Below are 13,301 nucleotides of genomic sequence, written 5' to 3' on the forward strand. Positions count from 1 at the left end.
GCATGTGTACCTAACTAGTGTTAAGTCTAAGTAAAAGTATCACATTGTTACTAACACATTTAAATATTAATATGAATGTGTATATATTGTACATACTTTGGAAATTCTGGTAAAGACTTATTTTTGAGAATTCTCTTATGAAAAAAGTCCCCAATAAAATATTATATCTAAAAGCTACTTTTTTACGTTTACCAATTCTAAATGTTAAATTTTCTATTATACTATCAGTAAGTTTGATGAACTTGTATGTTAGGAATACTTTATAATAATAATAAAAAAAAAGAAGCTACTTTTGAGTTAATTCAAATTTGCTGGTCCTATATACACGTGCTTAATTACCTATATTATGTTGGTAAACAGTAAAGTTAGATAGATAGCTATTTACCTTTGAAAATGTTAATTTCGGTTAATCGTGATTCGTGATGGTCATTTAGGCCAGTTGTCACTTGTCAGTTATAATAATTATATTAACCGTTGTAGTTATGGTTAAACTAGCTTATCCTCGTGTACTTTGTTGCCTGTTAAAAATACGATATGATATATATCTGTATGACTCGAGATTTGTGTTTAATTCGTCGTAGTTAAAGTGATCATAATATTTTATCGCATTTATTGCTTTGTAAAGGTGAAACATTTACAATACAATCATAGTAATAATTATTTTTTTTTTATAACTAATTTGTAAATGAAAAAACCGATATGGGTACCTAATTTACGTGCAATTTAAACGACTGGTGTCGTCTCCCGCGGTCAATCGTAGATACTCACAGTTATCAGTGCGGCGGAGTAGATAGAGCAAGTATCACCGCACTATCAATCAACGACACAGTAGTTCATTGATAAGATAACACGTCCTCAATTTGATGGTTATGTTATTATCGTTATTACACTGGCGACTTGCTTAACTGATTATTATTATTTTTCGAAAGTCCGAAGACACGTCGTCGGGTAATCGTTGCTGTTCGTCTTTCAACCGCTTGACAATATGGTGCTCGACTTGGACTTGTTCCGGACTGAAAAGGGTGGAAACCCGGACCAGATTCGTGAAAACCAAAAGAAACGTTTCAAAGATCCGAGTTTGGTGGACAAAGTTGTCGACGCCGACGGTAAATGGCGGCAGCTGCGTTTCAAGGCGGACAATCTAAACAAGTTGAAAAACCTGTGCAGCAAAACAATCGGTGAGAAGATCAAATCTAAGGAACCGCAGCCCAAAGATGGTGGCGACGTCGCGTCCGATTTCGTTTTGGACACCATCACAGTCGACGTTTTGAAACCATTGTCAGTGGAACAAATCAAAAAAGTGCGCGTACTTATCGACAATGCGTTGACCCAAAACGACAAGGACCTAATTGACATAGAGAAAACGAGAAACGATTCGTTCAAAGAAATCAGTAATTTCTTGCACGAATCGGTTCCGATAAGCAACGACGAAGAAGAAAACGCTGTTGTCGCCACTGTTGGTGATTGTACGGTAAAGAAGAAGTACTCTCATATAGATCTAATTCACATGATCGACGGTGTAGATGCTGATGCAGGAGCCACTGTATCAGGCACCCGAGGATATTATCTCAAAGGTCCAGCTGTGTTTTTACAATCTGCACTTGTCCAAGAAGCTTTGCGCCGATGGGATGACAAAGGATACAAACCATTGTATACACCGTTTTTCATGCGAAAAGAAATTATGCAAGAAGTCGCTCAACTTGCTCAGTTTGATGAAGAACTATACAAGGTAATTGGCAAAGGTAGTGAAAAAGTTGGTGACCATAATTTGGATGAAAAATATTTGATTGCAACTTCTGAACAACCAATAGCAGCTCTTCATCGCGACCAATGGTTACCTGAAGCTAGTTTTCCTATTCGTTACCTTGGAGTATCGACATGTTTCCGACAAGAAGTTGGATCTCATGGAAGGGACACAAGAGGAATATTCAGAGTACATCAATTTGAAAAAGTTGAACAGTTTGTCTTAACGTCCCCATTTGATAATCAATCTTGGATTTTATTTGATGAAATGATTAATAATTCTAGACAGTTTTATGATGATTTAGGCATTGCTTACAGAGTTGTTAACATTGTATCTGGTGCATTGAATCATGCTGCAGCCAAGAAACTCGATTTGGAAGCGTGGTTCCCTGGATCTGGAGCATTCCGTGAATTGGTTTCTTGCAGTAATTGTTTAGATTATCAATCAAGAAGATTACTAGTACGATATGGTCAAACAAAAAAAATGAATGAAAAAGTTGATTATGTGCATATGTTAAATGCTACTGCATGTGCTACAACCAGAGTGATCTGTGCTATTTTGGAGACTTATCAGACCGAAACGGGAATCAAAGTGCCAGAAATATTGAAGAAATACTTGCCAACCAGATATCAAGATGAGATACCATTTGTGAAATCGGCACCCATTGATGAAGAAGATACGAAGAAGCAAAAAAAACAAAAAGAGGGAATGAAAAATAAAAAATAAAAATAAATATATTAATTGTTCAACCTTCCATGTATCAATAAAAATTTTTAATATTTAATTTTGCTTAAATTTGTAACAAGTTAAAATGCTATTATATCATAAATTATCCTATATTATAAGGTATATTACTGGTACAGTGGTACTAAGCAAAACATTATGTGAAGTTTAAAAATATATTATTTTATACTTTTTACATGCATGCAGTTCCATCAAATAATTTGTGCTTTTTACTACGTCTAAGAATTAAATAAGAGTTGAATTTAATTAAAAGGTCTTACACAAATAAAGTAATAAAACAATTTTAATTACTTATATCAGTATGAGATTTTTAAGATAATATTTCTTGTACTACAGACAATTAAAAATAAATACTTAAAAAATAATGTTGTATAAATTAATTAATCATGAACCTTTTTGTATCATTAAAATTTACTTTAGTCATAAGTGGTTCATAGGTTATATTTATTGTTTACAACTAATATTTCATAACATTTTTAATATTTAAGACAAGTTTATAATTTATTTTATCTGTGATTTTATAATATAATATTTTTAATATTAAAATAACTATATGACTTTAAAGTGGCCGGATCAAAAATAATCAACTCATTGGTTAGTGCTTACCATATAAAGTTCCTAAATAATATAATATATATATATAGATTATATCAGCTATTGATTGTAGTGATATATGGAGATTGAAAAGAACATTATAAAGTTATAGGTATAAATAGCCAAATAGATATTAGGTAGGTAATGAATAGTAAATATTATGTAGTATAAGTGTTATAGGTTAGGTAAAATATTATTATTTTTTTGTTGTTGTTATTATTTAAGCTTCAGCAACTGAGCCCATTAGGTGTAAGTTGATTGGTACTGTTGAGATTCTGGGACTGTAGGTTTTTGGGACACTTGTGTATTTGTACAGCAGAATTTCTAGTGGGTATCCGTAGGTTTCTGTCATGCCTGGATGGAAGATGGCGGCACGGCAGGAAAATGTTATAATAACTTACATATATATTATTATTTTTTACTTCTAAGTATGTACTATGTATAAAACTTATCATATTTTAGAAAACACTAATTTTAAAATGAACTCGCCCAAAATAAATTATCTTCCTAAATCAATAGATTTTTTTTTGAGAGTTGACATCTAACATATAATCTAGGTATTATACATTTGTGTAGTACAAAATTTGACAATCATAACTACCTAGTCCCTAGGTACGTACGAGTATTAGAACCAAATACAAAATCTTTCAGTTATAGAATCAATATGTTTTTCCTAAGTCCATGTGTTATGCAATTAAAAAATTGTGTCATTTTAATGTTGGCGGTGACTGCTAACTGCCCGGCTGGTAGAATAATACTATAATAGGTAGACTAATCGCATGCGGACATGTACATAATATATTTAGTTCACAAATTAGATCAATTATCAACATTTGAGACACTGATTTTTTTCAAATTTTGTTTTCTATTGAACTAGGTACCGTAACACTTGCATTATACCTATATCATCTTAAGAGGACGTTATACCAACATTTGTTGTCTCCGTCTTACAAATGCGTAACATACCAAATTTTACTGTCAGCAGTAAGCAGATCACGTTTAGCTTCGTAATTTTATGAATCATAGTAAATTAATCTCTCATAAATTAAAGCTAAAATTGTCATAGACTTTGTATTATATTTTTAATTTTAAAGTGAGTTGTGAGTTTTTTAAGGTACTTATACAAACAATTTACAATTTTAAAATTCTTATAACTCGTTTTAAAATTAAAATATGATAAAAAGAATATGATATTGCTGAGATAATAATTTTAGTTTTAAAATTAATAAGAGGCGAATTCATTCTAATTTTTAAACTAATCGAACATCGAACTAAATGTCTAAACATGATCTGCTGATCGTAAAATTTGGTATACCTACCTATGTGACGCACTTGTAAGGTGGAGACAAGAAATGTCAGTGTAACGTACGGTTAACATAACGTAAATCTGTTATACAAAATATATACCATAGCTATATTTTTAAAATCATATGTTTCATGCTTGTATGTGTTAAATGTTATTATTTATGGAGCTTTTTTTCTTGATAATGGTTATTATTATTAATACATATCATAGACTATAATCTAGGTATAGTTAAATTTAATATATTATTTAATAATGTACCTATATCAAAAGGATATCAAACCCATATATTGTCTTGTCCACATCTAATAAAAAAAAAAACAAATATTAGAAAACGTACAACGTAGAAAATGTGCATACAGCCATTTTAGCCGATCCAATTTTGTATTATTACTCGTTTATATCATAGATTTAATATTGAAGCGAATACTGAGTGATTGACCTATAATAATATTATTTTTTTTTTTATATTTGTGCACATTATACCTATCTTAAAATTTGCAACGCGATTGTATAACAATGTTTGTGACGGAGATATTTATTATGATATGTAAGCCATTTAGGTGGGAAGAGTTTAAAATAAATAATTTTGGCACTGTGTCGCCGGGCGATGGGCGACTCTCGTTTATAGAGTGTATATATTTTTATAAAATGACAATATTTCAGAGAATAAAAAAAAAAGTTTCATAGAGGTGTTTCTCTGCTATGCCGACCATCAGTATAATGTGTATCGTGGTCGTTTAAACGTTGCTATACAGTCGTATCACGGTCGCCCGTTTTTACTTACTGCATAATATTGTATGTTACATGCACAAAGTACCTCTATTATGATACATATTTTTTGTCGTGCACAGGTTTACTTTGAATTTGTATAGAATGTTCGTTTCGTCATAAACGGAATAAACTCGGGTATGCTGTTATTTCAACGGTCTGTTGTGTCCAAATAATAGGTAGGTACGTTTTTGTGACAGTAACATTAACAACATTATTTAATATAGATGAAACACTGAAGTATCCATCCGGGATTATCGAATATAATAATAAAAGTCGCGTTTTACTGTATCCAGCTATATGTTTATGAATGGATGTTAAATTATAATATTATCACCGACGTGTTTCCGAGCGTGTAATGCAAATATCGATTTAAATAAATTTCTAGTGTCGACAATCGGCAATAGTGCGCTGTAAAAAGCCTAGCTGTATGATACAATATTATTGTATTGTACCATAATATCAGAATTTATTGAATTTATTTAATCTTCTAACAGCGTAGGTATGCACGTTGCACGCATGTTACCAATTAGGTATCATAGAAAAAAAATTTTAATTAACTTGTACCATAATTTTTTGTAGACACAGGGAGCGGAGGAGGGGATTGGAATTATATTTCAATAATTTACACATTTACATCGTATTTTACACATTAAATATTATTTATCATGTACTTCCGTACGTAAAGATTATTATTATTATTATTTAAGAAACCATTTTCCAACTTTCGAGATAAGTATTTTAGTTAATTAGGTTTGTAAGCAGATAGGTAGATAATTTTAAATCAAGTAAATGATCTCGTATACTATTGAAGCATACTTAGTCAATTGATCACATGCCTCATTAATGAAATAGAATATTAGCAGAAGTTATAGGAACCGCAGCTATTTCCTTAAAATAATCAATAAGTATTATAATATAATAAACGTGAGAGAATTAAAAGCGATTTTAAAACACTGAAGAGATTTAATTTTTTCATTAGATAATTAAATAAAATACTTTCACTAATACTATTAAATAAATACTTGAATTGGAGTAAGAAAATTGTGTTTTTTTTAATCACATTTCGTATTATATTATGTTTATGTTCAGATAAAGTACATACATAACAGTTACAACTTACAATACAAGGTTATAATATATAAATTATACATATTAGGTACCAACTTCCCACACAGTAGTGGCATACCTATAGTATACCTACCTATCTGACTATAAATATTTTACAATATTTTCAAAGGTTAGAAAAGAAAAAGTGATAAATTATAGTATTATAATTTATAAAAGTCTACTTCTATAATACTCTGATCACTCTTGATGTCTGTAGCTCATTACCATACTAACATTACGTCATAAATGACTCAGTTGGCTGATATTTATATAGGAATGCCTTCTACGATATACCTTTATTGATCAGCTTGAGGTCGCATACTAAAAACACATCGATACTGAATTTTATGTTTTGGTATTATATGTCTTTCGAGTTTCTATTAGTACATACCATTATACGATATAAATACACGATGCGCACTACGTATATATATCATAGCGGTGTAGGTATAGTTCGAATTGAATAATATAAAACATTTCAGCATTACAAAAGACATTTTATTTTATTTTATTAAATATTTACGAAGTTACTAACACATTTTTTGATTATTTAAGAAATGTATAATTTTAAAATGATGTATTAAAAATTATTTAGGTTAATATAACTTATAACAATAATATGGTCGGTAATGACTAATGACTAATAACAATAATGCCAATACTGTAATCACGAACAATTATATATATTTTTATTTTGGACTGTAAGTATACCTATTACTATGTTTTAAAATTTTCCTGTTATGTATTTATGTAAGAAATGTTATATAAATGTCAGTATTTAAAAGTATTTAGGGATTTATTATGTTCGATATTACGACTAAAATGTAACCTTCTGTTTTTAAAAACTACTATTTTTATAATAACACAATTCTTCCTGCAGATGACACTTCAAAAACAAACGTGCATTCCTACCCCTTGAGTAAACATGTACTGGTTCCATTAATTTAGGGTTCTCTATTGAATCATCTTAACATCCATATATAGTGGTCTTACTTTTTATCTTTTCAGTTAATCTTAGCTGAGTAACAGACGAGGCAGACAATATTAGTATTATTCGTCGTCAATAAATAGGACATTATAAAACAACATTATCCAGATTCCAGCACATAGACATAATCAAATTCTAGAAACTAATATTATAAAATAGTATGATATTATACGAGTATCGGGGACCGGGGTACTGTATTAAAAATAAAGACAGATTCCGAATTCATGATATATTTTATAGAAGTTCATTAAAAGATAAATAGGTATATAATATTTGACCAAAATATAATCATTAGTTGCATATTTATAACTCACACATTGATATCATAATATTACCAACGATTTACATTCATAAAATCTAATTTTACACATAATTGGACATAGTTGTAGATTTGTTGGTTATAGATCGATTATTTAATTCACAAGCGATCAATATCAAATTGAAAAATTATGCTGAAAAGTTTAAAAAAAAATTATCATATTGACATAATAAATTGTCAGCTTGACGCGATAATTCGGTTAGTCAATAATCTGGCGCTGAAACAGCTGTCTGCAGCCTGTTTCCCATTGACGAAGTCTTAAAAAGTTATTATACTTTATAAAAATAAACCATTTTTATGTTTTATAAATTGTGTTCTAAAAATATTTTTTTATACTGTTTTGCTACAAGCTTTTTTAAATTAAATTATTGAAAAAATAAGAAATACAATTATTTCGTGTAACAATATTTTAAACAGTTAATTAAAAATACTCATAAATTGAAATCAATCGCCCCCTTTCCCCCACGCATAAAATTGCGCCTGTTCAGTCCATGGTATATATATATATATATATGTATAACGTAACAATAATAATTATTATTATACGCTATACACTTATAATTGTTTATATAGTGGGTTTAATATAAAATAACGCGTATACTGGTGGTCTGGTCCAGTCAGAGGATCCTGTTTTTAAGACTCGACATGTGTTCTCATGTGCGCGAATATCTGAGATATTGTACGCTATAAATACGAACCCTGAAGAAGCTTTCTCCAATCTCGCTTTGTGTCCCGGCAATCTGCCAAAAAAGATCACCACGACGTTGGGTTTCCAAGATGAAATGCCGACGCTTCAATGCCGTGTTCCGATGTTTTTTGTTTTTTATTTTTATATAATAATATCGGTGCATAAATTTTACACGTTAGATTTTTACGCGGCAAGTGATTGAATTCTGGATATATTGTGTGAATGCGTGCATATCATAAAATATATAATGCACAAAATACATTTATCATAATTGTGTAAAACTTATGAGTTACATCCCGATCCCACTCCTGTATTGTAACGTACCTACTACTATTATTATATTATTATAGCGCCTGGGTTTGTGTCTTTGCGTATATAACTAAATGTGTATATTATGTGGTCTATACCTACTCGCCACTCGCGTGTCTACGAAAACTTTATATTTCCTACTATTAATAATAATATGTTTGAAAATATTTACTCAATAAATTACTGCTACATTTTAAACTGCAGCTGCGTTTTAAGTATTTTTGGTGTGAATTCAAAATAATGAAAATTAAATTTGTTGTTTTTGTTTCACTTAACGATATGTGAGGCGAATTAATAGTTAATTTATTAGGCTAATAAATAATTTATGTAAGCATTTTAAAAGTTGAATTTTACATATTATACTTGGCAAGTGGGTATTAAATTGTAATTCTTACGAGGACAATCTACGTATTAGTGATTGTTGAGAAACTATAGAGACACCATTTATACATGTTTATCTAGCAAAATATTAGGTATAAGTTATATTACCTACGAATTATTTCGTATTTATTATAGGCATTATTTATATTACATTTTGTCTTTTGAATAAATATAAAAGTATTACGTTTGCTTCTATTCGCGTTGTATAATATTGGAGATTACTATATATGTAGCTAGTACAATAGTTTGACATTTAAAATACAGCTGTTTAAGCGGGTTGGGCTTAAAGTAGGTAACTATTATATAGGATAATAAAACGGATGAAATTGATTGTATTTGCGACTTGGGGACGATTCATTTAAATGTTTATAGTATAAAATATAAAAAAAAACTTTGTAGATGGGTATATTTATTAAATCAATATACATCAGGGATCATGTGCACAATTTGAAATGTATTTAAAAGTTTTTACTTTGTAAAAGTTTTTAAACATTTAGGTACCTAATATCAAATATGTATCAATTATGTAAGTTAAACAGTTTGATCGTATACTTAAATTTCATAAAAGAAACTGGTGTTGTGGAAAATGTTTATACTTAGGTACACTCAGTGGCGTAACCAGAGGGGCTTAGAGGTTCAACCCTGCCCCTCCCTTGGCCTAAAAATAAAGGATACAGTGATATTCCCACTAGTATAAATCCTGGCTACGCTACTGGGTAGAGCAGTTGTTTTAAAACATTATTGATAATTATTAACTTTGCTGTAAAACAAAATGGTATACACATGTCGTATGCTACCTACGTAAAAAATATATTCTGAACTTACCAAAACGTTTTTATTGAAGCTTGCAGTTTGTAGTTTTACAGTTGTCATTGAAATTATAACAATTGTATACAGATGTGTCTTTTACATCTCTTAAAAAAACTTTTAAACACATTGGTTGGATTTCGAGTAAATTTGTAGCTCCTCGCGATCTTATATTTTATTTCACTTTTACATGTTTCATAAAAACTCGATTGTTTGTATTCGAGCTTTGAGCACCTGTATGCGGGTTTATGAACCTCTTGATATGGTCAACAGTGTAGCGGATAAAATGTGATATTTTAAAGTGATTTATGTAGTATGCTCTCCAGTCTCCACTCATCTTAATGAATTGTTGATCTACGAAGCAAATACGAATACAATCATAAGAATAGTTGTTAATGTGTTAAAAATAGAATGAGAAAATGCGTAGATGGCTTTATTAATGTAGATAGTATACGATACCACCAATAAATTGACTGTAGTAGCATACGAGTCACATTTACTAACAAAATAATCCCTGGAAACATTATATTATTACCATGGTCATTTTCTGGTTGACATTAATGAATGATTAACGAGTTAAACCTGAAACAATATTTATGATTGTCATCAATTTCTCTTTGAAATGTTTAATAGTACTTATACCAAGTTATTTTTTACTTATTAAAAATTACAATATACAATTATTTTAATATGTCTGTATATAGTATCGTAAATATTATTTTTATCTATCAAGTTAGATGAATAATATTGTTAATATTGATAATTATATATTTATATAATATACCTAATTTAATGTTTTTTTGGAATCATAAATTCATACATCATTTTTATTCATAAACTTCATAGTTAATACCTTCACCGCGTATTAACAAACAATACAAACTGTCTGATGTCGATTATGAATTAATATTATATGTTTCATATTGTCATCAACAATTTGTGGCTTGAGCGTAATGATTTTTTGCGTAAATTTATTAATTTATGATTTTTTTTGTGTTTTGTAAGCGTAACCATATCCAAAGAGTAAAAACTAAAAACAAAATATGTTAAATTTATTGTAGAAATAAAAAGTTATTAAATATAATTTTTATTCTCTCTGTGCAGAAAATATTTTTGAGTAACACTATAATTATATTTTGGTCTGGACATATAATACGGTTCCTAAAATTATTATTTTGAACAAATTTATAAATATTATGTAATTTTATTTAGACTGATTTATAATTATTTTATATTTACTTTCAACATTATAATACATTTAAGAAAACGATAGATTGTTTCACTATTAAATAACACAAGCATTAAAATCATATGCATATTTTGTTTTGTTTTTCTTTATAGGATGTGGTTATAATTTGTTTGGTCTGCAGTACCAATTGTTATTTTTATGATTATTATAATAGTAGCTTTTTTCAGAGAAATGGAGAGTGATGATGATTATTATACCGTTTCCGAGTGTTTAAGTTCAAAAGTTTCTTCATACGGCTCTTGTACACCAATCGCTTCCGATCAAGATGAAGAAGTAAATATGGCTTAATTAACTATTAATACTTTGTATTATGACAAATTTTACGTAATAATAATATACCGTAATAAAATTTTAAATTTTAAAATTATACTACTAATTAAAAATAAAATCATGTTCATCAAACAATTTTTATTACCAACGAACGATTGCATTTAATCAGCTAGTGTACCTACCTACGATCGAAAGATTTTAATATTATATTTTATGTAATATCATTTTTATAATTTAATCACCACTGCAAGTATTGTTTCACGAATTGTAAAAAATACTATAATATACAATCGCATTTAGAGATTACTTATATGTTTGTTATTACAATTATTTTTTTTCTGGTGCCGTGACTTGCTTGAGCTTGATATATAAATCACGTCCTAAAAAAAAAAAATTATGATAAAAAAATATATATACATACATATATATATATATATGTATTAACGTATATTTAAGTCAAGAGTAAGTGTCATAAATGGGTGGCTGCTTTCTTCAAACGTAACATGTGTATATTATAATTTATTGCAAACTGTTTTAATATTAATATTGACTATGTTTTAATACCTTATATGTCTATTGTATATTTGTATTACATTTACTCATTGTGCCACGATAGGTATATAGATTGTAAATTTCATATAAAATAAAAATAAAAACATTTTTTTTTGCATTAAAGTTCTCAAACAAACAATTTTTTTAGCATGTAGTGTTTTTTAAATGTATGGCATAATGACTAGGTACATGCCTGAACATAAAACATAAAAAAACGGTTGTTGCATTGACTTCCAAATACTAAAGAGCTCCATAAATGATCAATTGTATAATTTTATCAATAATATTATGATCAATAAAATTAATATCAAATAGTTTTGATATATTCAATGTATTGAACACGTCATGTTCAATATAATATGGTCAATAATATATTAATATTACCAATATCAGATATTGATCATTTATGGCACACTAAAAATGTATTTATTTATATAAACATCTATACAACATTATTTATATCATTTATCTTTTGCTATAGTTAGTTATAACGTAAAAACGGTAACTAAATTTGAGTTGAATCGCTTTGAAATTTTCAGATCAATAAATTTTTTTATTTGAAATAACTTATCAAATATCCTAAGCATGCAAAGATCATAAGGAAGAACTCATACTAATAAACGCATAATGGATATATTTTATAAGCAATCCTTACCTAGCTAAAATACTTAATAATTTGTTCATAATATGGTATATAGTAAATGTGCAAACAGTTAATATTTAGTATTCCTTTAAATTTTCTGATTTTTGAGCTATGATTTTTCAGTTCGATACGAGCTCTGTGGTCCGAGAAGTGTTGCAGAATAGAAGATTAGTGCTTTCGCCGGTTCGAGGATGTGTAGAAACTAGCGAATATATTTATAAAGATACACCAATTCTAAGAACTGAAAAACAACCTAAAGTAAGTAAATAATTTATTTTCATCACTCTACAGTAAATTTCAAAGCGTTCATTTATTAGTTATTTTATTACATTTGTGTGACGGATGCATCTAAGAAGAGGTCAAGAAATTAGTTATACTAGGGTTATAATAGTTATTTTATTGTTTTATTTTTTAATTACATCGTTAATATTTATGACTTCGATGGTAAGACTTTACAAATGTATTCGTGTTGGTACAGTTCATTAAATAAAAATTGCCCTAAACCACAGACTGGAATCCAAATTACATATTATGTGTAATGCATGTTGATTATATATGGCTTATTCTAAAAATAAAATGTAGGTATACAGTTATAATTCTATTTGATTTTTAGGCTTAATTATGTATACTACAGTGATTCTATCAACGTAAATCACATGACAACCAAGTACAAATAACACTAAATATTTTTAAAAAAGACTTGAAATGTATTCAAAAACAACTCATTTAACGTTACAACTTACAAAGTCAAAACTTAAAAACGTATAATCACAATGAAGATTAAATATTAAATAATTTATAAACACTTGACGTAAATTAATATAATATA

General features: G+C 28.5%; 2 protein-coding genes across 5 annotated transcripts in view; both read left to right on the forward strand.

Annotated features, from left to right (window-relative positions):
* The first annotated feature begins 888 nt into the window (after positions 1-888).
* Positions 889-2,528, forward strand: SerRS (Seryl-tRNA synthetase). Its single transcript, XM_015517788.2, has one exon. The coding sequence runs from the start codon at positions 986-988 to the stop codon at positions 2,468-2,470; it is 1,485 nt and encodes a 494-aa protein (XP_015373274.1). The 5' UTR covers positions 889-985; the 3' UTR covers positions 2,471-2,528.
* Positions 2,529-5,109: 2,581 nt separating this feature from the next.
* Positions 5,110-13,301, forward strand: part of zormin (spectrin and immunoglobulin domain-containing protein zormin) — a 57,576-nt gene continuing 49,384 nt past the window's right edge. For 2 of the 4 annotated variants that reach the window (XM_015517781.2, XM_015517784.2), the window contains exons 1-3: positions 5,112-5,335; positions 11,175-11,280; positions 12,596-12,730. In XM_015517781.2, coding sequence (XP_015373267.2) covers positions 11,179-11,280; positions 12,596-12,730 — 237 coding nt within the window. In that variant the 5' untranslated portion in view covers positions 5,112-5,335; positions 11,175-11,178. Of the gene's footprint in view, positions 5,336-11,174; positions 11,281-12,595; positions 12,731-13,301 lie in introns of all 4 variants that reach the window. The other 2 variants (XR_001506209.2, XM_089218447.1) reach the window with 2 other exon arrangements.

The sequence above is a fragment of the Diuraphis noxia genome, unplaced genomic scaffold, assembly GCF_037042655.1.
Source record: "Diuraphis noxia isolate RWA-SAM2 unplaced genomic scaffold, SU_Dnox_SAM2 contig0002, whole genome shotgun sequence".
NCBI classification, from domain to species: domain Eukaryota; kingdom Metazoa; phylum Arthropoda; class Insecta; order Hemiptera; family Aphididae; genus Diuraphis; species Diuraphis noxia.